General features: G+C 44.6%; 2 protein-coding genes across 10 annotated transcripts in view; one reads left to right on the top strand and one right to left on the bottom strand.

Annotated features, from left to right (window-relative positions):
• Nucleotides 1–6,870, bottom strand: part of LOC126168566 (double-stranded RNA-specific editase 1) — a 152,469-nt gene extending 145,599 nt beyond the window's left edge. Inside the window, exon 1 of the mRNA XM_049920567.1 lies at nt 6,628–6,870. Coding sequence (XP_049776524.1) covers nt 6,628–6,703 — 76 coding nt within the window. The 5' untranslated portion in view covers nt 6,704–6,870. The remainder of the gene's footprint in view (nt 1–6,627) is intronic.
• LOC126168613 (tyrosyl-DNA phosphodiesterase 2-like) overlaps nt 1–24,451 on the top strand; it is a 182,140-nt gene that overhangs the window by 100,838 nt on the left and 56,851 nt on the right. For 5 of the 9 annotated variants that reach the window (XM_049920576.1, XM_049920572.1, XM_049920578.1 and 2 more), the window contains 4 exons: nt 7,319–7,466; nt 7,725–7,816; nt 16,554–16,691; nt 16,788–16,998. In XM_049920576.1, coding sequence (XP_049776533.1) covers nt 7,332–7,466; nt 7,725–7,816; nt 16,554–16,691; nt 16,788–16,998 — 576 coding nt within the window. In that variant the 5' untranslated portion in view covers nt 7,319–7,331. Of the gene's footprint in view, nt 1–7,003; nt 7,229–7,318; nt 7,467–7,724; nt 7,817–16,553; nt 16,692–16,787; nt 16,999–24,451 lie in introns of those variants that run through there. The other 4 variants (XM_049920570.1, XM_049920571.1, XM_049920574.1 and 1 more) reach the window with 4 other exon arrangements.

The raw sequence follows: 24,451 nt of genomic DNA on the forward strand, positions 1-24,451 counted from the left end.
CGACCTGTCGCCACTGACCCACCCCACAGAGGGTTATGGGCGTTGAAGTCGCCCAATAGCAAGAAAGGTGGTGGCAATTGGGCTATCAGTGCAGCCAGGACATGCTGCGAGACATCACCATCCGGTGGAAGGTAAAGACTGCAGACGGTAACAGCCTGTGGCGTCCACACCCGAACAGCGACAGCCTCTAAAGGTGTTTGGAGAGGGACAGACTCGCTGTGCAGAGTGTGAAAGACATAGAGGCAGACGCCACCAGACACCCTTTCATATGCTGCCCGGTTCTTATAATAACCCCGATAGCCACGGAGGGCGGGGGTTCACATTGCTGGAAACCAAGTTTCCTGAAGAGCAATGCAGAAGAAAGGGTGAAGGCTGATAAGTTGGCGGAGCTCAGCTAGATGGTGGAAGAAACCGCTGCAGTTCCACTGGAGGATGGTATCGTCCATGGCGGAGAAAGGCGTGACGGGACTGGGAAGGCAGATTACGCCGCTGGGTCACCTGCTGCCTCCGATGGAGCACCCGTGCAAGTGCTATCCATTGCGTCTGAGGGACCGGCGAGATTGAGGTCCTCAGCGGACGCAAGGATCTCCACCTCATCGTCAGACGCAGAGCTTTTAGGTAGCGGTGGAGTAGGTGCCACCGCAGGTGTCTTGGTCTTACGGGTCTTCAAAGTCGTTTTCTCTCGCTGTTCCTTTGGTTGCCGTTGTTGAGAGGGCTTATTGGAGTCAGTCTCCGGGACCGAAGAGGATCGCGAAGCCCGTCAACCAGCGACCTGTGGCTTCTTCAGCCACTGGCTGGTGTCTGCTGTGCCGCTGGTAGGAACCTGGGAAGGGAGTGACTCAAGAGATCCCTTCCGAGCGAGAGAAGCCGAAGAAGACTTACGCTTCTCCGGCTTAGAAGTGGGGACTGGCGTCCCCAGTGGTTTAGTGGGTGCTGCTCCCGAGGTAGATGGTGTGAGAGCAACAGCGAGAGAAGGGGCCCCCCATCGTCAAGGGGGCAGGTGAGGTCCTCTGACTCGGAGAGCTGACTGTATGTCTGGCAGCTGAAGGAGCTGGAGCAGGAGTGACAGTGGAGGCATAAGATGACATCATGCGCACGGGATGTAGCCGTTCAAACTTCCGCTTAGCGTCAGTGTAGGTCAGTCGGTCCAGGGTCTTGTATTCCATGATTTTGCGTTCTTTCTGTAAGATACTGCAGTCCGGCGAGCAAGGGGAATGAGGCTCTCCACAGTTGACACAGACGGGAGGTGGAGCACATGGAGTATCGGGATGAGATGGGCGTCCACAATCTCGACATGTGAGGCTAGAAGTACAGCGAGAGGACATGTGACCGAACTTCCAGCACTTAAAGCACAGCATCGGGGGATGGATATAGGGTTTGACGTCACATCGGTAGACCATCACCTTGACCTTCTCTGGTAATGTATCACCTTCGAAGGCCAAGATGAAGGCACCGGTAGCTACCTGATTGTCCCTCGGAGCCCGATGAACGCGCTGGACGAAATGTACACCTCGGCGCTCTAAATTGGCGCGCAGCTCATCATAAGACTGCAAAAGGAGGACCCGATGGAAAATAATACCCTGGACCATATTTAAACTCTTATGTGGGGTGATGGTAACGTTAACATCCCCCAACTTGTCACAAGCAAGTAAGCTGCGTAACTGGGTAGAGGATGCCGTTTTGATCAAAACTGACCCAGAGCGCATTTTGGACAAGCCCTCCACCTCCCCAAACTTGTCCTCTAAATGCTCTACAAAGAACTGAGGCTTCACGGATAGAAACGAGTCACCATCAGCTCTGGTACAGACGAGATATCTGGGCGAATACACGTCACTGTCATTCATTGCCTTTCGTTCCTCCCATGGTGTGGCCAGGGATGGGAACGATTTGGGGTCATAGACGTTAGCTTTAAAATGAGCCCTCGAACGCTTAGAGACTGCTGGTGGCTGGCCGCCAGCGAGAGATGATGTACCACGCTTCATGGCGGGTCATCCGCCCTGATGCCACCTACTCCGACCAAGGGCCCTCCCCACGGGCGCCACCCAGCCGCAGTAATAGCCACCCGGCAGGATGGCCATTGCCGGGAGTCCCGATGCCCCAGGGAGATGGACGTCTACTCCTTGGCATACGTGGGGAGTTAACGGCGCAGACATCAGTAGAGCGATCCCTGTGTTGTCAGGGGGCTACAACCAACAGGGAACTGGCGGCCCCACCACAACGGACTGACTATCGTGCTGGATCTTAGGTGCAAGAAAGTCCAAGGTCGTCGTCGCAGGTAAAAGCTACACTGCAGAGTGCAGTGTGGAAATCGCACCCAGGGACGTATCCTCGCCCAAGAGATGGAAAACGAGCGGGACACCATTGCAACGACGAAAAAGCCGGCTAAAGGTCTCAATGCACAACGGATACAGTGCATCATGTAAGGCGCCCTTCCCCAATTGGCTCGCTCTTCGGAATAATTTAGAAAGATGGAGGTCAAACCCGAGAGGGGACCATCACATAAGGCCGAAACATTTGAGACTCCTTTTAGTCGCCTCTTACGACAGGCAGGAATACCGCGGGCCTATTCTTACCCCCGAACCCGCAGGGGGTAGAAGGAAATATGGGTTACCGATGTGATTATATGATGCACTTCTGTATCAAAGGATGCCGACTATGATACCTTACCACCACAGACGAAGGTAGGTACCCTGATACTGATGACAGCATCACCTTCTTTTCAAAATAACTTCCATTTCGAAAAGAGTGGAAGCGAAAACCCCTAGCGTTCTGTACTTGTCAACATCATACAAACTCGAATCCACAGACCATTCTTTCCTTTCATGCACGAAGGGGACGTGGCACTACTTCGGTCACCTTCAGAGAAGGGAAGAAGAAAGCCAGTGCCATTTATCACAGAAACTCTTCCCTGTGTGACTTGGTATTTCCAAATTGCCAGACGCAAGAGCACACAAAATTCTAAAGCAAGGGAAAGGTTTATTGCGACATTTTACGGTGGAGATGTGAACAGAGATACAATGTACGATCTCTGCCACTGAAAAGTTTCTGAATCTGAAGCAAAACTCAAATTCCAACTTGGAAGGTGTGTCTCTTTTTTCCCCCGACGAGTACAGGCATGGTTGGGCAACTACAATATTCCATTAGTTTGTGGGAAGGTGGTGAGTCGCATAACAAGAACGAAATATGCAGTTATGATTCCTTACTAAATCTCTAGCACTCTACCATCGGCTAACACTGCTGTGGCCAAGCATGGAAGAATTCTGCCGAACCCAACCTCGACGAGGATGATGCTGAGAGGGATACCGACGACGTGGAAAACATAACGGATGGCATGATAGCTGAGGGGGGGGGGGGGGGGTTCTTGACGTTAAACACTGACCATTATAGCACCTATCATAGTCCTTTTCAAAAGGGCGTACAATTAAAAAGTTACAACGCTAAACCCTTTTTCTTTGTGGTGTGTGGCCAGTGCAAATCGAAGAAAATTTTACGCTGTATAAAAGACATGAGGATCTTTTACTGCAGTACCCGTAGAAAAAATTTACAGAGAAAATATTGCAAAAATGCCAACATTGATGGTTTTTCCGACTCTTACAACTTAAACACGGGGTTCACGAGGTGGAAAGCTACACTTCACACCCCGTACATACAACATGCAAAGTTCGTAAAATTAGGATCTCTTGTACGGTCCAATGTGTCTGCAGATTGGACTATCAAGCATTCTTAAAATTTAGGAATGGGCTGATTATGTTACGATCATGCCGAACGTCTGGCTGAAGGAAAATTCCAGACCAGGTTTCTTCAGCAAATCTCGTATTTCCGAAGATGACGGAACAGTTGTTGGAGCTGAAGACATCAAGAATGTAGCCTTAAGAACGGATAATTAATTACAGAAATTTCTTTGTTAGTGTATACAACGAAGAACTGTGTTCAAAGGGCACTATCCCGGACGAAAATGAAATTATGTCTAAAACTGTAGGTACGTATGTATTTAAAGCAACGTCAAAAGATATTTGCATGGCATGTAGTCATGTATTTTCATATTCCCACGTTCATTAACCACAACAATTGGAATGCTGCGTTAAAAATAAGTCGAATTCAGTGGTTCCTTCTTTTTCCTTTCAAGAATCAAATACTGACGTCAAACGCGCTTGAGGTGTTATTTTGAATACCGACGTACCCAAAAACTCCAGAGTTTCCTGCCAGCTAGCACTACTGAAGTATCACCTTGTTTTTGGGAGTATTAGACATATCATATGTCAAATACAAGGATGACGGATGGCATTGCCAAGTGTCGCGGTATGTCAACACTGTTACCGACTAGGTATTCGACGTATTTTTGTCATTCAGTAGCACATGCCGTAAAATATTACATTATACCTAGTAAAAATGATTACATCAATGTGGCGTGATACCTCGTAAGTTAGAATGTGAGCTGGAATGTTACATCCTTTCCAAGTCTAGATACTAAATGAAACTAAAGCTCTGTTACATGGCGACGGAGAGATGAAACCGCCAGGCTACGCGCCCAAGGCCTGTGGTACTCGTTTTGAATAGGTCTCGCAAATGAAAGAGAAGTTTAATCACACGGATACACTGGAACTCCAGCCACGGTTCCTCCCATTTCCACCCTCTGCCGTTTTCTCAATGCGCCACCCTTCCACCGCCCCTTTAATGAAACAGCATCATTAGTCACTGCCACTTCCAAGACGAAAAGCGTGCAGTGTTCTCGTTGCAGTATCATTTCAGCGGGCATTAGGTTACTGAAAGCCATATTTTGCAACTTATATACGCAGCCAGCAAGTCAATATGCAGTACGTCTTTGACGACAATGACCTGGAGTTTCGATGAAAAGTTTGCTGCAAACAATGAGAAGGTGCTCTTGAGTTTTAATCCCATTATGTTAAACAGCATCGGACCAATAACGTCTTTGAGCTACCTTTTTTTTATTATTGTCATAAAAGGACTTTTGATCGTTTGACAACTGTAGAAGCTCTTTCAACATTCTCCAGTCGTCTCTTCATCATCCATTCCGAAACGGTCCATCTTTGACGCCATAGAATTGAAGACTGTACAAGAACGAGATACCACATTTCTCAGGAGGCATAAAAAACTAATTTAAAAATAGTTTACACACAGTATTTCATGCTATACAGATTGAGTAGTGGTCTAAATGTTACTTTGTAAGAATAAAGGCAAGATAATTTTTCCCTTTACACAGCATTAAAAATTGGTTTATGGAAAAATAATGGACTTAACCCTTTCTTGCACCGAGGTATTCAATTGTTGAAGTCTCCGTCAACATCACATCTCTCTTCACATTCAACATCATACTTGACGTCCTAATTTTTGAAAGTCATGGAAGAAAGTAAATCGAGACCATTGAGGGGGGGGGGGGGGAGGTTCTGTTCATTTATTGAATGAATTAGCTTGGTATTCGCACGGAGTGACTTTCATTGGAAGGATAAAGCATAATGAACGTAGGGTCTTTGATCAACGTTCCAACAATACTTGTCCAATGCTTATGCTGAGTTTAGTTTGATTAACAAATTAAAACAAATACGAATATTTACTATAATCTGCTCGTAATGCTGATGTAAGCCTTCACTTTCGGATATCCGGCCCTTCATGGAGATATGAAAGTTGCTATGTTTACTATTGTCGGCGGACTTCTTAGTCTCAAACAACAGGAGGCCGTCAAAATTTGAACACTAGTAGACACGAACACGTAAACGATGCAGGTAAGTACGGGTCAACGCCGGCACAGCATATCGCAAAGATTTACAACTGGAAGTGTCACTGTCATACACTTCTTTGGTTGTGTAGCTGGCGCGACAACCGGATTCGCATCCTTAACTGATAGGTTGGAAATTTAAAAATCTTTTGTTTTCTCACTGGATACAGTGCTGGGCCGACGTATCACAATCTCAACCTCTTTAACGAGATCGCTGCAATAGTTATTTACATAATAAAATTCGATCTTAAAACAAAATTTCAACCTTCATAAAACTCTAATTTATTTTAAACTTAAATTGTTTCCCCCCAGCAAAAGAGTTGATTAGGATGGTTAACAGGCGAAGGAAGCAAACTTTCGAGTATGTATCAGTGTTCTTGTTATGGACGAACATGAACACCTCAGATTGTTAGCTTGTAATATTGCTTACCCAGTGGAGCACGATACTCTAATGACGAAGTGTACTTTTTCATAAATATTTTGACAAATGACATAAAATAAAATTTTCAGTGTTATTTATTTCGCTAAGCGCTGACAGCAACGGAAGTGCTGTCTATAGTCGTAGCAAGATATACATCCTAAACGACCCTAAGCCTATTTTGAGTTGCCACTACTTTTTGTAACTGCACCAACTTCTGTGCCTGAAATTCATCAGCTTCTACACACGAGTATGCGAACTAGAGATATCCCACAACTGCACTTCCGCCGTAGATTTGGCCTTATCTTCCTCATATGGACGCTGCGGCATTTAGCGGTGCACTGCACCACAATGCTACCGAAAAGCATACGCATTGGTGTACCGCATCTTACAATTTCACGTGCGCTATGGTAGTTTAGACCGATAGCCAATTATATAAATGCACTTGTTGAACTACTACTATTTATACACTAACCTTTCATCACGGATACTTCTTTACCGCATGAAATTCGGCCTGTTGAGTCGTTCTGCATTGCAGTCTCTGTAGCCATTTTCTCAAACGCTGTAAATACACCTCCAAGTGACACAAGTTATAGACCAAAACAAAACAAAAATCCCCTTTAAAGCACCTCACAATCAAAGACGTATTGCGATACTTAAGTAGTATGAACCTTTACACAAACATAACGGAAAACACGCTCTCAATCAATGTACTTGTACTCACAAACGGCCTTGGCAAAGATGCGTTTTGATTCTACCAAAGATAAGAATGGGTCTTGTCAGTCTAGGCACTTTTTGTATTGTCTGCGGAAGTGCGGGTAAACGTGATGTCTTAAAATCTGTAATTAAAGACCATGTCTCACTTTTGTATATAACACTCACTTTGATACGCAATTTTAGCTCTATGTAGGTTTGTAACTATAGCTCCTGTTTTACTGAGGCAGTGTGGTGGAAGAGGATATACAGAATTGTCTTTGCTACGCGGGAACTTGTTTGAAAAAGGGGCTGTAAGTGTTAGTTTGTGACTGAAGTGGTGTTATTGTTCTTGTAGAATTAGTTGTCACAACGTATTGTATGTAAGAGCGCGTTTATTGTATTGTAATATGCTATAAGATCATAAAGGTTTGTAAGTAACAACGCAAAAATAAATTTTACATCGTTTTCAGCTGACGGAAAAACATGAGCAACAGTGAAGATGAGGACATTCCCGACAGGGAAACTTGTCAAAAGCTTACAGAACAATTTGCGGAAATAACGGGAACAGACGTCGCATGTGCGCAGTTTTATTTACAGGACAGGAAATGGGACCTACAGGTGCGGAATCATGCTTCTTATATTCGGGTATATCAGAAATAAATACAGATTACTCATTCACCATGAATTACGAATCTCACATTAATTCTTGTTATTGCCAAAACAGCTGGAGCTATGGGAAAAATTGCATCTTGAGTTGACATGTTTTATTTTAAGCAGTTCATACGATGATAGTGCCCATAACCATTTGCAGAATATAAAGCTGCTGTTAGTTTGCCGTGAATTGTGATGTCAACGTTTAAATTTTTTTATTTTCAGCGTTCGGTGAACGCCTTTTTCGAATCTACACAGAAAGGTGGAATTAATTTTACTAATGACGGCGACACTCCAGAAATCGTCATAAACGTCGAGTGAGTATCTGCACAGCGTGCACAATTTGTCGTCTTGCTTTAGTTGTGTTGTTTGAACTGTCGATCAACAAATATTGGAAATTTTTCGCATTTCGTTCTACAGTTTTGGAAACTTTTAAGTCCACTTGTCTAGTGTTTCTTGCCAATAGTATTGCATTGCATGAAACAATGTAAGTGGCTCTCTTCTTAATGAATGCATTACTGTGCAGTGACATAAACGTAATTTATTTCTTCTGGGTGTCATCAAGTTTTTGTATTACAATGAATCTATGGTGAAACTGTTGATTAGCCATTGGTAATGCAATTGGCACAAAGTACGGGGAATGGGATCTGATGAAAGTTATTGTATGTAATGCAAGAACCTTATGATTGACAAGCCCACTGTGAAACTGGTACATTTAACTGTGAATACAATATCTGTGGTGATTTGTGTTGTCAAGTGTGTCTGCACACCATAGTACCTGATGTCAGTTTTGACCCATGATGTAATTATATTTTGACCTACATCATATGTTTGTAAACAGAAAGAGAACTGAACACTGACAATATATGTTTTTCATCTTTAATATGTTTAGGAATATAAGTTATGGTGGCAGACTGATATGAAGGACAGCCCTACATCCAGGTTAAGTTGATAGGTGGCAGTTTGATTGTGAGTTGGAGAAATCAATAAATGTAATGTCATGAGAGTAACTGTAACTTGTGTTATAGCTTGTATTTTATGCATTTTGGATTTGTTTGTCAGCCATTTTAATGGCCATATGGGTCAGAGGAGACTGGTGGTATCGGTAGGTTCAGTCTTTCTGTGTATAACTTGGTACAGCGAACACTGCAGTGGCAAGGCGTGTGCTTCGTTGTCGGATACCACCACGAGCTTTGACACATGGTGTAGTTATGCTGTGGTGTGATGTGTTGTGTGATGGCCTCCAGCCATGGTGTACCACTTTTACTTTGGGGTTAAGCTATATAGGTGAACTGGAGATTGGGATACTGGCTTTTGTTAGTAGGAGGGGAGGTATTGTTATCGTGGTCTATGGTTGAGCTATATAAGTTACTTGGAGATTGAGAAACTGTGATCTTATGGTGTGTTTTGCCTGGTCTTGTTGAGTTTTATTTTTGGCAGTTTCGAGTGCTTTTTTTATGTTGAGTCTTGAAAGGTGGTGGTGTTTTTATTATTGAATTTTTAGTTTACCACCACTCGCAACTCCTGGTTTCTGTGGCATTCGTATTTTTGCAGGTTGATATTCAGGTTGTTAGGTTGGAATGCTCAAAATAGAGATTTTCAGCAAGGTGGTGATGACATTGGTCAGAGCAGACGGTTGGCATCTCAGTCTCTGGTAACCCCTTGCCAGGAGTAGTCCATAAATACTTCTCTGGTGATTTGAAGTTGGGATTTTTCATAATTTCCCAGAAATTGCTTTAAGGTTAATACAGGGATTGTCCTTTTGAAATGGACACAGTTATTTCCTTTCAGATCTTTATCCAATCAATAATTATACTTTGTTTGTAATGATGCTGCTTTCAACTAGAGGTTAACCTCTAATCTTCCTCTATCTCTTTTCTTTCAGTGAAAAAAAAGCTGTATGTGGGGAGCTAGCAGGTATGCGAGATAGTAGAGTGAATGTCAGCAGGAGATCATCTAGTGCTCGTTATGATGACATTGAGGAGTTGATTGGCAGGGTAATAGAAAGAGGAAGAGGGTGTGGTGCAGGAAGTTTAAGGAGAGATTGATGGCAGGAGAATTATTGGAACAAATTATGTGTTGCAAGGTTGACTCCTATCTACATACTTCAGAGGAGCTGGTACGGGGTGGGGAATGTAGATGGCATGGGTTGTGGAGCAGCCATTGAAATTGAGTGAGCATGTTGTATTCGGCAGTGTGTTGTGCCATTGGATGGTCAACTTGGCTCTTAGCCAAAGTTAGGTGGTAGGCATTCATTATTAGAGTACACAGTTGGTTGGTGGGCGAACGTAAAATGCTGCAGGAGTTGCAGCAGAGTTTGTATATGGCATGGATGCTTTCACAGATGGCCCTGCCTCTGATGGTGTAGGGTGAGCTTATGACAAGCTGAGAACAGAATGTGTTGTGTGGGTGAATCAGGCAGGTATTGCATGGGTTCTCCATAGGGATGTGACTCATGTTGGGGTTTGGAGTGGGAGTGGTTTAGGGATTAATGATATTGTGTAGGTTGTGTGGGCAATGGAATACAAATGGGGAGGAGTGTAATAACCACAGGCATAGGTGTCAATTAGAAGAAATAGTTATGAACCAAGATGTAAGAGGAGTGTGTGGAATATCGCTTACACTTTCAAATGTTTACATTGACTTCATTCGTCGTAAATCGAAATATAAAGTAAACAAAATCAATTAAAGTGGAAATGAGTCGCAGACACACGCAATAAAAAGACTGCTAAACAAATAAGCTTTCACCAAAAAAGTTTTCTTTTGAATTGAACAAAACACACACTCTCACATGCAAGTCCACTGTCTCTGTCTGCCAATGGCCAAATTCATTATTCCATCCTGTATTTTCCATTGTTTGATGAAAGGAATTAAGATAGAAATGTTGAGTACCAGAAAGTGCTTCTATTTGCAGATGATACAGATACTCTTCAAAATAAAAGATGACCTTTGAAGGTCAGTATACTAGCTGAATGATGTGGGCAAGGAACACAATTTAAAAGTTTTTAGTAATAAACAAAAAAAAAAAAAAAAAAACCTTCAGAGGAAAATGTCCAGTGAGATAAAAAATTGTTTTAAATAATTGAGTATTAGAGCAAGTTCATTGAATCTCTTACTTAGGCTACGACATGTGCTTAGATTTTGACTCGGATATCAAAAATACACAAATTGCATTGTGTCTGTGGTACCTCAATATTCTGCAAATTGATAATTGCTCGTGTCTTATCTCAAGGAAACAAACTGTGGCACACAAAAGCAAGAAAATAAAATTCAAACAATGAAGATGAGGTTCCTTAGGAGTATGGAGGGCTGCACAAGAAGAGATGTGATTAGAAATGAGATGATAATTAATTTTTTTCAACATGAATTAAAAAGTTGTAAAGTGGTGTGAAAGTTGGTGACAACTCCTTAAGAGGGAAATATGGAAGCGTCCGATCCCACTCGTCTGCTTTGACCCATGACGTCACAAATATGGCGGAAACAAAAACAAACACACACACTTTCCACAAGAAGCCTAATGACACTAACGGGACAAGCGCGGGAAATGGGGTGTTTTGGGTGGGGGGCAAACTAAATATAAACAAATTTAGACGCCTTGCGTAGCTACAACGTGTAAGTGAAGACAGCCATGCATGAATACCCACCCACCTCCCCAGGGGTTGTAACCCCTGCAACCCATAGAAGATAAAGATGCTTCAGTAGCTGATTAGTGTTTTTTGTCTTTTAAAAAAAAAAATCTCACGGGATAGAACGAACAGATCAGAAAAGTAAATAAAATAAGATAAAACAGAACTGGAGACAGCCACACTCAAACCAAACTCCGCGCCGTCATGACGTCACACACGACAACACCCTTACGTCACGGGTCAAAGCCGACGTGTGGGATCGGACGCTTCTGTCGACCCCTTAAGAGAATGCCACATCATAGAATTGCCCAGAAGAATCTGAGCTAAAAGCCAAATGGGAAAGAGATTGTGAAAGACTTTGGAAAAGATGGGATTGATTTCATTTGTGAGTTTGGGACAGACAGTAGACTAATCCTTGGAAGGAAGAAGAAGTAGGATGGTGATGGTGGGAAGGATTGAGAGTAGTGTCAATCATTTCTGGACATGATGATAAGTAGCCAAAGCCCTGGCAAACAATGTGGTTCAGTTGCTCCAGTGTGGGATGATACTGAGTGATGGAGGGGGTGGTGGGAGGATTAGCGAAGTGTGACTGTATGGTACAGAAAATCTGTTTGCTGATTAGGTTTGGGATATAGTGCCTGTCTGTGAAGGCCTCTGTGACCTTCAGCATGGCAGGCAATGGAGTTTTAGCCACTGCAGATATGATGTTCATAGGTGCCCAGACCATATGAGGAGGAGAGTGGTTTTTTTTTACAACTGTCAAAATTCAGGTACTGTAGTTGGCTTGATACTGACAGATGTATCAATGGAACCATCTGAGAGGTGGAAGTTAATATTCAGGAAGTATCAGGTGAAGCGAATGGGAGGGAAGGTGGAGGTGAGGCTGTGGAGGAATTAGAATAGGGTGTCTTGGTCCTGGGCCCAGATCATGAAAGTATCAGTGAAGCTAAACCAGACAAGGAGTTTGAGGAGGTAAGGAAGACTACCTCTTGATAAGACACAAACAGATTGGTGTACGAGAGTGCCTTGCAGGTACCCATGGCCTCTGTGGATTTGTTTATGTATCCTCCCCTCAAAAGAATAGTAATTGTGAGTGAGGATGTGATTAGTAGATGTATAAGGAACTAGGTGGTGGGTTTGGAGTCAGATGGGTGTTGGGAGAAGTAGTATTCGGTAGCAGCAAAGTTATGGACACAAGGGTTGTTGGTGTAAAGGGAGGTGGCATCAACAGTGATTTGCAGGGATCCAGGTGTAATGGGATGGGGGCTGTTGAGAGTTCGTGAAGAAAGTTGTCCTATCTTTAATATGAGACACTAGGCTACACAAACAATTGTTTGGAAGTGTTGATTGGCAAGAGCGCAGAATCTTTCAGTGGGAGCACAGTAATCATGCTGTATATTAATTACTTTGCAGATGACATTAATAGTAAAACAAGGCTTTTTGCAAATGATGCAGTTATCTATAATGGCATACTCTCTGAGTAGCTGCATAAATATTGTCAGATCTTGATAAAATTTCAGTGTGGTGCAGTGATTGGCAACTTGCTCTAAATGTTCAGAAGTGTAAAATTTTGCACTTCACACACACAAAAAAAAGTTTATTATGACTATAAAATTAGTGACTCACTGTTGGAATCTGCCAACTCAGACAAATACTTGGGTGCAACACATTGTGGGGATATGAAATGGAATGATCATATAAGTTCAGTCATGGGTAAAGCAGGTGGTAGACTTCGGTTTATTGGTAGAATACTGGGGAAGTGCAGTTAGTCTAAAAAAAGTGACTGCTTACAAATCACAGATATACTGAAGGAACTGAACTGGCAGACTCCTGAAGACAGATGTAAACTATCCAGAGGAAGTCTATTAACAAAATTTAAAGAACCAGCCCCCCTATGTATAGCTCACGTGAGGATCTTGAGGATAAGATTAGAATAATTACTGCATGCACTCAAACAATTGTTCTTCCTGCACACCATACTTGAATGGAACAGGAAGAAACTCTCATAACTGGTACAGTTGTATGTACCCTCTGCCATGCATTTTGGTTTATGAATTTTGGGAAGTGGGTGTACGGGAGTCATCGAGATGAGGAGGGAGATAGATTAAAGGGAACGATTCAGGGATGGGTGTATAGATTTTATAGTGATTAGAAGTTACACTGGATTTATGGAATGTATGGCAGGGCTTGTAGGGAGAATAGTCCTATGGAAGAGACAGGTGCAACACCTGCCTAATTCACCCAGCTAGCACAACCTACTCTTAATTCCGCCACAGGTTTATCCTATCCTGTCAGAGGCAGGGCCACCTGTGAAAGCAGCCATGTCAAATACCAGCTCTGCTGAAATTTCTGCACAGCATTTTGTGTGCGCCTGACTACAACCAACTCTCCATTCAAATGAATGTTCACCATCAAACTGACCAAGAGCACATTTGATCACCTAATGGCAGGACACACATGCTGAGCATAACATGCTTGATTTCAATTGCTGCTTCACAATCTGTGGCATGCGTATCCTCCCCTGCAGCATACACTACTGTGAACTAAGAAGGTAGGAGCTATCCTTCCAACACTTCCTTCATTTCTTTAACAATCCTGACCTCGAGTCTTCACTAACTCCGTGTGCCCCATCCTCTTCTTGAGTCTCCCATTGCTCTGTTCTGTTATCCCCCTTCCAGTCCACTCCTTCCTGCCATCCCCATTATCCAACACGAATTCACAGGCTTTGGTGTTTGCGTGTTTCATTCCATCTCTCATTCCTGCTGCTTCCCTTCGAGCTGTCAGCCATCCTTCCCGAACATTCCCTTTCCTCTCTCCACTTCTTTTGTCTCCCCACATCCACCCAACGTAGTCACTCAACCCACTCTACCTGCCAAACTGCATTTAAAGTTAACGTAACAACTTGCAGAAATGTAGAAACATTGAGTCACCAACAGGGGTGTAAAAAAAGAATGAAAACTGTGCACTTGTGCACGCTCGCGCCCCCCCCCCCCCCCCCCCCCCCCCCACACACACACAAAAAAACTGTTCTGAAGTTTTAAGCCTTTTTGCAAATTCAGTCAACGAGAACAGCACAGGCACAGCATACTAGTACTGCCATAAACAGAATGTGCAACATTTTTTAAATATCATCAACTGGGAGCTTCTGCTTTCTGTGTAAAGCATTTGAATTTGTGGATCACACTGTTCTTACAGGAAAATAGAATCATTATTGCATTTTAATAGAATTATAGACTTGGTTTGCAACATATTTAATTAACAATGGGAAGAGAGACCACTACAGTGCTTCTCACGTTAGATCTGACTTCAAAAGCCGGTGAAAATAAATTAATATTTTCAGAATGAGCATGAAAGCACATTATTAATAGCTAATATTCTTGACACAAAAATATGATTCTGGAATGTACCAGTTTCTATACATTGTTTGTGATTCATTGTATGGAATAAATGACATATATCACTGAAGTTTGACAGTGTTGCTCAGGTGGGTACAGCAGATTTAGGTGGCTTGGTGATTAACACACTCATATTTGAAAGCAGTGAGGATTTCTGTGTACTCTGGCCAATCGTAATTGAATTTTTTTTTTCGGTTTCACTAGCTCTTGTAGATGAATCCCAGGACCATTCCTTCAGAGACAACTGTTACAACAGATTATGTGCCCTGTCCTCCTCTTCCATTCCAAACTTGTACTCATGGGAGGAAGTAATGATTTTAAAGAGAAGTTGACGAGAAGATCCTTGGGAATGGAAGAGCTGACACTGGACAGGATGGACAAGAATTGTTCATGTCCTCTGTAAACAAGATCTTCTAAATTATCAGAGAAAATCACAGAAAAGTTAAATCTGGAAGGCAATCAGGTGTTGCAGTAGTCGTCGTCGTCGTCATAGTAGTTGTGGTCCCCTCCACTCCACCCCCCTCTCTCTCTCTCTCTCTCTCTCTCTCTCTCTCTCTCTCTCTCTCTCTCCGCTTCAGTATTAAATTGACAATTGACAATTCCTTGATGTTTCGAGCCATAAATTTCTTGTCTTGGCAATTCTGTTTAGTACTTCCTCATTAGTTATGCAACCTATCTCAATATTCTTAGGTAACACCATGTGTCAAAAGCTTCTGCTCTCTTCATATCTCAGCTGTGTATCATCCACATTTCACTTAGGTTCAAGCTTACACTCGACAAATATCTTCAGAAAATTTATATTCATTCTTAACAAATTTCTCTTCGACAGAAGCACTTTTCTTGCAAGTGCCAGTCTACAATTTATATTTTCTTTACATTGGTCATTGCCAGTTATTTTACTACGCAAATTGTAAAACTTATCTACTACTTTCAGAGTCTTATTTTCTAATCAGATTCCCTCAGCAGCACTTGGTCTAATTCGACCACATTCCATTATCCTTTTGTTTTTGTTGTTGTTCATCTTATATCCTTGTTTCAAGACATTGTTCATTCCATTGCAGTTCATAGTTCTTTGCTGTCTCTGATAGAATTAAAATTTCATCAGGAAACCTCAGTTTTTATATCTTCTTCTTAAAATTTAATTCCTTCTTCAAATTTTTCGTTGGTTTCCTATACTGCTTGCTCAATGTGCAGATTGAATAACATCAGGTACGTTCTACAATCACGTCTCGCTCTGTTTTCGACCACTGCTTTACTTTCATGCCCTTAGACTCTTACAACTGCCATCTGGTTTCTGTACAAGTTGTATATAATCTTTCACTCTCTGTATTTTACCCCCGTTACCTTCATAATTTCAAAGATAGTATTCTGTCAACATTGTCAAAAGTTTTCTATAAGTTTACAAAAGCTATAAACTTTTGTTTGAATTTTTTAACCTATCTTAAAAAGAGATTCACATTTTCCAACATTTCTTCGAAACCCAAGCTGATCTTCCATGATTATTATAAAATTATTTCAAAATTATTGAACGTTTGCCAGATTAAAAGTAACTATGAGATCTTAACTAAATGTTTACAGTGTTGTTGCTGGAAGCCCAAAACTTGTATACAAGAAGCCCAAGTGCTACTAAATGAAATTATTTATGCTTGTTAAGAGAGATTTATGTATTATTACAACTTAAAGTAATTTTGCAACAGGCATCTTCATGCCATGGCTTTCACAATGGCTCTGAAAGATTTTTCCTTCTCATTGCAACTTGTGCATTCTTGATACGATTTACCCCTTTTTCATCTTAATAAGGAAAAAAAAAACCTTCTCTTTATGAAAGTTTGAGTTCGTGCAGTTATTTAAAATGCTTATTTTGGTGTATTTCGATGCTTCAGCCATATAAGGTGTGTCATTTCCATTCAAGCATTGTAGTTTGTTATATAATTGAGTGTCTTCCAAGAGTTGTTGATTCAATTTTAGATTTGTCTGGAATTATTTGTGATCACATTTTCCCCCCCATAACTAGTCACCTGCTTGTTTTGCAGCAAGAAAATGGTTACAAACCTTGGTATGATGACAACAGAGCCCCCATCTAAGTTCAAACTGTTTTCTTGGAATATTGATGGGCTGTCTGAGCATAATCTTAAAATTAGAACCAAAGCTGTCTGCAAAACTATCCAGTTGTAAGTAAAGATGTTTCAACCTTCTGAGATGGTATTTATGTTAATTTTTTAAATATTCTGTACAATATTGTTGTAATTGTTGTCTTTTAATTTCAGTGAAAAACCAGACATCATATTTTTGCAAGAGGTTATTCCAGAAACATTAAATTACATCAAAGACAAATTGCCCGAATATGTGTGTATTGCTGGCAATACTGAAGGATACTTCGTGGCTACCTTCTTGAGAAGGTTCACTGTGTACTATGATTCACATAGGGTTGTTGAATTTCCAAGTTCACTAATGATGAGGAACTACATTGCTGCAGAGGTTTGTCAATGACAGTCTATGCATTTTTTACTTCAGTTTTAGTTGCATACTTGAAGTACTGTCTACCCCTTGCAAAACTTACGTGCCTTAGAAAACATTTGTGGACAATGATGTAAAGATGGCATAGAGGATGATGTAAAGCTGGCATAAGTTTGCTTAATTGTATAATGTTGTTTTTAATCCTATGACTGCGCATCTTTTTATGTGCTTAAATTTAAGTGCATTGTGGTGACTATTAAGATTCAAGCTTTTTGACTCTTTGTGTTTGACTTATACAAGTTGAAATACAATTTTCCCCATAGATATCATATCAATGGAGCTGAAAGTCTATCACTTTTATGCCATGTGAGTATGCTTTAATACAGTTAAGAAAAGATACTCATTCTATCAAGTTATGTCTCCTCAACACATTGTATTTAAAGAATTTTTATTAATTAAACCACCAGAAACTTTTTTTTTATTTTCTTTTTATTTTTATTTTTTTTTATTTTTATTTTTTTTTTTTTTTTTTTGTACCTGCTGCCACCTGTGTTATTTACATTATGGATTATTTTCTTTATTGTGGTGACAAGTGTGAGTTTTCTTTTTTTTTTTAATCAGTTGTTCTTCTTATTGATTAGTACTTTTCTCCATAAGGTTTCTGTACCTTTATTCTTTTCCTGACTTGTTTCATCATTTCCACTCCACACCAGTTCCCCCACCCCCTCCCCCTCATCCAGGGGCTCACAACTCTTTGGTCCCCCCTGCGGGTCCGGGGATTAGAATAGGCCCGAGGTATTCCTGCCTGTCGTAAGAGGCGACTAAAAGGAGTCCATCCCCCTCACGGGGGTAGTTAGCGCCTGCGTCCGGAGACGGACGGTTCCACGACCTCTATTTGCAGTCATTTTGCTTTTTCACTTCTCGTTTCTTCCTACCTTTGGTTAGTTCTTTTCTTTGCTCTTCTCCACCTCACTGTCTTCCTTACTCTTTCCCCTGCCAAATCTCATTGCCTTCTTCTCCTTGCCTTCTCATTGCCTTCTTCTCCTTGCCTTCTCTGGTCTCCGCCTCGGCGTTTGAGACAGTCTGTCCTCTCTCTCTCTCCCCCTCTCTCCCTCTCCCTCTCTCTCTCTCTCTCCTTTTTCCTCTTCTTCCTTCCTCCCTGTGCGTGCCTGAAGGCCGACCCACGCGTTTGCACGCGTAGCCGGTGACGGGGTAACGCGTAATTCCCTGCCCTGGGTAGACATGTAAGGCACGCGCGTACCCCCTGGTAAAGGCCAGGCCCGGGGAGGGGTGATTGCCTGAGCTGATACCTTCTGACCATGCCGATTGGTCCCTCCGTCTGTTTCTCGGGAGGTGTGACCTGAGGTGTAAACATTCACCTAAGGCGGGAGTGCCCTCTGAGAGGGTCCCCACAAGGAAGGAGCGCGCCATCGGAGACGCTGGCAATCATGGGGGATTCCTCCGCAATGGATTTCACTCCATCTCTCTCAACTTCTGCCCAAAAACGGAAACGTGACCAGCCACCAGTGACAAAAGTACTACCGCGTGCCCCACAGTTCCTCGTCGTTTCTCGATCTGAGGACGGAAAGGATTTTTCCTCTGTCAACCCTTTCGTTATCCAGAAGGGCGTAGATGCCATAGCCGGATCTGTCAAATCTTGTACCAGGTTGCGTAACGGTACCTTATTACTAGAAACTGAGAGCGCCTTTCAGGCACAAAAACTGCTTCGGGCCACACTCCTGTACACGTTTCCTGTCCGGGTGGAGGCCCACCGAACTTTGAATTCGTCTCGTGGTGTAGTCTATACAAGCTCCCTTGACGGATTGACTGACGAGGAGATTCAATCTTTCCTCGCTGAGCAGGGCGTGACGGCTGTCCATAGGGTCATGAAAAAGGCCAACAATGACCTTGTACCGACCCGGACACTTTTCTTGACCTTCGATAGTGTTAAGCTGCCATCGCGCATCAAGGCGGGCTACGAGGTTATTTCTGTTCGCCCCTATGTCCCGACACCTACGCGCTGCTACCAGTGTCAGCATTTCAATCACACTCGACAGTCTTGTTCCAATGCGGCTAAATGTGTCACTTGTGGCAGGGATGCCCATGAGGGTGACTGTCCACCTCCGTCTCCTCGTTGTGTGAACTGTCAGGGTGACCATGCCGCATCCTCCCGCGACTGTCCTGTCTATAAGGAAGAACGCTGTATCCAAGAAATTCGGCTGCTCGCAAGCTATTGGCTAGTAGGAAGCTCACGCTGCTCCCAGCGGGGAAATACAGTACTGTCCTCGCCTCTCCTTGGACTACCCGGGAGGTGGCAACCCAGACATGCGATCTGACCTTCAGCACCACGGTCGTCCGTTCGGCCAGTGCTAAGATCGCGTGGTCGACGTCTCCTCTTCCTCCCATCACCCCACAGACACCAGCCCCTTCCTCAGCTTCTGCTAAGACGAAGACCCAGAAGTCCAATGCACAGGCCTTCAAGAAGGAACCATCCCGTGCAGACTTCCTACGTACCTCGACCTCCCAGCCTTCGACCGGTACTTCCACCAAACGTCCTTTCAAGAAGGCTCATAGGAAGCACAGTTCTCCTTCTCCGCCACGGCGCATTTCTTCTCCTGCGCCACCCAGCAGTTGCCGCCCCAGGCCGTCATCCGTTTCGCCTGGCCGCACCGCTGGTAGCCGAACATCTGGCCGTTCACCGGCGGAGGAAGCTCTCCCTCCCGGCCATCCTCCCAAGATGGCCGATGAACCTATAGACCCAATGGACGATGACTGTCCGCCTACTGATAGCGGCGGTGGTGCTCGCTCGAAGCCAGGCCCTCAGCGGCCTTCGAGGTGACCCCTTCTTTCATCTTCCTTTTCTTACGATGGCACTTATTCACTGGAATATTCGCAGCATTCGCTCCAACCGAGAGGACTTGAAGTTGCTGCTCCGCTTGCACCGTCCGCTCGTCGTAGCCCTCCAGGAAACGAAGCTACGCCCATGCGATCAAATTGCCTTGGCACACTACACCTCTGTGCGTTTTGACCTACCCCCTGTGGTAGGTATCCCAGCTCATGGAAGGGTTATGTTGCTGGCCCTGGATGATATTTACTACGATCCCATCACGTTGCACACCGGCCTGCAGGCAGTTGCCACCTGCATTACTCTCCCCACTTTTACATTTTCCATTTGTACCGTTTACACTCCATCGTCATCTGCCGTTACCAGGGCAGACATGATGCAACTTATTGCTCAGCTACCTGCACCATTTTTGTTAACTGGAGACTTCAATGCCCACCATCCCCTTTGGGGCTCTCCAGCATCCTGCCCGAGGGGCTCCCTGTTAGCAGACCTTTTCAACCAGCTCAATCTTGTCTGCCTCAATACTGGCGCCCCTACTTTTCTTTCGGACACATCTCACACCTATTCCCATTTAGACCTCTCTATATGTACTCCCCAACTTGCACGCCGGTTTGAGTGGTATGCACTTTCTGATACATATTTGAGCGACCACTTCCCGTGTGTTATCCATCTCCTGCAGCATACCCCCTCTCCGTGCTCCTCTAGTTGGACCATCTCCAAGGCAGACTGGGGGCTCTTCTCTTCCAGGGCGACCTTTCAGGATCAAACCTTCACAAGCTGCGATCGTCAGGTCGCACACCTCATGGAAGTCATTCTTGCTGCTGCTGAATATTCCATCCCTCACCCTACTTCTTCTCCACATCGCGTACCGGTCCCCTGGTGGACCGCAGCATGTAGAGACGGTTTACGTGCTCGCCGACGTGCTTTACGCACCTTTAAACGCCACCCTACAGTGGCGAATTGTATCAATTATAAACGATTACGTGCTCAGTGTCGTTGTATTATTAAAGAAAGCAAGAAAGCCAGCTGGGCTGCTTTCACAAGCACCTTCAACAGTTTTACTCCTTCTTCTGTTGTCCGGGGTAGCCTGCGCCGGCTATCTGGCACTAAGGTCCACTCACCAGTTTCTGGCTTGACGGTCGCGAAGGACGTCCTTGTGGCCCCTGAGGATGTCTCCAATGCCTTCGGCCGCTTTTTCGCAGAGGTTTCAAGCTCCGCTCATTACCACCCTGCCTTCCTCCCCCGCAAACAGGCAGAGGAGGCTAGGCCACCTAACTTCCGCTCCTCGAATCGTGAAAGTTATAATGCCCCATTCACCATGCGGGAACTCGAAAACCCACTTGGCCGATCACGGTCCTCTGCTCCAGGGCCTGATTCTATTCATATTCAGATGCTGAAGAACCTTTCTCCTGCGGGTAAAGGTTTTCTTCTTCGTACACACAATCACATCTGGATTGAGGGACATGTTCCCGCATGCTGGCGCGAGTCTATTGTTGTCCCGATTCCTAAGCCGGGGAAGGACAAGCACTTGCCTTCCAGTTATCGACCTATCTCGCTTACCAGCTGTGTCTGTAAAGTGATGGAGCAAATAGTTAACTCTCGATCGGTTTGGCTGCTCGAGTCTCGACGCCTACTTACCAATGTACAATGTGGATTTCGTAGGCGCCGCTCTGCTGTTGACCATCTGGTTACCTTGTCGACCTTCATTATGAATAACTTCTTGCGGAAGCGCCCGACCGCGGCTGTGTTCTTTGATTTGGAAAAGGCTTACGACACCTGTTGGAGGGCGGGCATTCTCCGCACCATGTATACATGGGGCCTTCGCGGTCGCCTCCCTCTTTTTATTCGTTCCTTTTTAATGGATCGACAGTTCAGGGTACATGTGGGTTCTGTCCTGTCAGACACCTTTCGCCAGGAGAGTGGGGTGCCACAGGGCTCAGTTTTGAGCGTCGCTCTCTTCGCCATCGCGATCAATCCAATAATGGATTGCCTCCCAGCTGATGTATCAGGCTCCCTTTTCGTGGACGATTTTACCATCTATTACAGCGCGCAGTGTACACGTGTCCTGGAGCGCTGTCTTCAGCGTTCTCTTGACCGTCTTTACTCCTGGAGTGTCGCCAATGGCTTGCGTTTTTCTGCCGAGAAGTCGGTCTGTATTAACTTCTGGCGCTACAAAGAGTTTCTCCCACCGTCCTTACGACTCGGTCCCGTTGCTCTCCCAATCGTGGAGACAACCAAATTTTTAGGCCTTACATTTGACAGGAAACTTAGCTGGTCTCCACATGTGTCATATTTGGCCGCCCGTTGTACCCGTTCTTTAAATGTCCTCCGTGTTCTCAGTGGTATGTCGTGGGGAGCGGATCGAACTGTCCTACTTCGTCTATATCGGTCGATCGTCCGCTCCAAGCTGGATTATGGGAGCTTCGTATACTCCTCTGCACGGCCAACCATCTTACGCCGCCTCAACTCCATACAACATCGGGGTTTACGACTTGCGATCGGAGCATTTTATACTAGTCCCGTAGAGAGTCTTCATGCTGACGCTGGCGAATTGCCACTCACCTACCGGCGCGATATACTGCTTTGTCGGTATGCCTGTTGGCTACTGTCAATGTCCGACCACCCGTCTTATCGTTCCTTTTTTGACGACTCTCTCGACCGTCAATACGGGTTGTATGTCTCTGCCCTACTACCCCCTGGAGTTCGCTTTCGTCGCCTCCTTCAACACCTTAATTTTTCACTCCCTGCAACCTTTCGAGTGGGCGAGAGCCACACGCCACCTTGGCTCCAGGCTCAGGTCCGCGTTCACCTTGACCTCAGTTCGCTCCCAAAAGAGGTTACCCCCGGTTCGGTCTACCACTCCCGTTTTGTGGAACTTCGTTCGAAGTTCATCAATATGACTTTCATTTATACAGATGGCTCTAAGACCAATGACGGGGTCGGGTGTTCCTTTATTGTCGGGGCACAAAGTTTCAAATACCGGCTCCATGGCCATTGTTCGGTCTTCACAGCTGAGCTCTTTGCCCTCTACCAGGCTGTTATTTACATCTGCCGCCACCGACATTCTGCTTATGTCATCTGCTCCGATTCCCTGAGCGCCATCCAGAGCCTCAGTGATCCGTATCCGGTTCACCCTTTCGTGCACCGGATCCAACGCTCTCTTCGGCAGCTGATGGACGTAGGTTCTCCGGTTAGCTTTATGTGGGTCCCTGGCCATGTCGGTATCCCTGGGAACGAAGCTGCAGGTGCCGCGGCCAAGGCTGCGGCCCTCCAGCCTCGGACAGCTTCTTGTTGTGTCCCTTCGTCAGATTTCAGCAGGGTTATTTGTCGGCGCATTTTCTCGCTGTGGCATGCCGATTGGGCTGCCCTTACAGCCAACAAGCTTCGGGCCTTGAAACCTCTTCCTGTGGCTTGGACGTCCTCCTCACGCCCTTCTCGGTGGGAGGAGGTAGTTTTGGCCCGGTTAAGAATTGGACACTGCCGGTTCAGCCTTCGCCATCTGCTGACGGCTGTGCCGGCGCCGTTCTGTGCATGTGAGCAATTGCTGACGGTCCGCCACATTTTAATGTCCTGTCCAGATTTTAACGCACTGCGTCTCAATCTTAACCTGCCATGTACTTTAGATGCCGTTTTAGCGGATGACCCACGAGCAGCTGCTCGTATTCTTCGTTTTATCAATTTGACAAACCTCACTAAGGACATTTGATGATGCTGTTTTTTAATCCTATGCCTGTCAGTCTGTCTTTTATCGTGTTTTCCCTTTTAGTTGTTGTTTTAAACTTGTGCCTCGCGGTGCATTCTTAACGTAGTCAGGGCGCTAATGACCATTGAAGTTGTGCGCCCTAAAACCACAAAAAAAAAACAACTCTTTGGTGAGTATGTGCTTGGCTAACATGGCATGGCGCCACCATTTTTGCAACATTACTTTCTTTCTGTGCTGCTTGTTCCTTATACTTCCACTATCCCTTTCCCTCTGTGCCTCTATCGGATGGTTTTCTTGGTGCAGACCTTGCTTGGAGTGCAAATCATTCAGGGAAGGTTGTCCAAGGTGGTGTGTGCTCCACATTTGTGCCTTTCCATCTGTGCACCCTTCCATGTAATAAGGTAATACAACCAAAACCCAGCATGGTAACCATCCAGTTTGTGTATGCGGACGGGGGTCAAGTACCTGCACGGTTGGTAGTGCTCTGACCACGTCAGAATCCCACTGTTGGTGCCTAAGCTGAAAACTCCTTATGTATGCAAAGGAGTATGTGCCTGTTGTTACTGGGGCAGTGGGACTCAGAGCAATGTTTTACAGGTCAGGTAGCCTTTGCTGAGGCTGAGTGGTGCCCATGGCGAGCGCCCCTGTTCAGAGTGGGCGGCAGCATAGTGGATCAGCTGCAGATTAAGTGGATGAAGTGATCTCCTGCTGGTGGCCATAAGGCTCCAACAGTGCATATGAAAGGACAGTCCTCTTTCAATACAGAGAGATATGACCCTAAAATGTCGCTTCTCTTGTTACGCTGTGGAAATAACATAAGGCAAAGTGGCAAGCAAAGCAATACTCCCTGTAATACTTGGTTTGTACAGTGGCTGATGGTGATTCCTTATTGGCCACAAAGCCTGTGTTGTGAGTGGAGAACTGGA

Source organism: Schistocerca cancellata, chromosome 1 (genome assembly GCF_023864275.1).
Source record: "Schistocerca cancellata isolate TAMUIC-IGC-003103 chromosome 1, iqSchCanc2.1, whole genome shotgun sequence".
Taxonomy (NCBI): domain Eukaryota; kingdom Metazoa; phylum Arthropoda; class Insecta; order Orthoptera; family Acrididae; genus Schistocerca; species Schistocerca cancellata.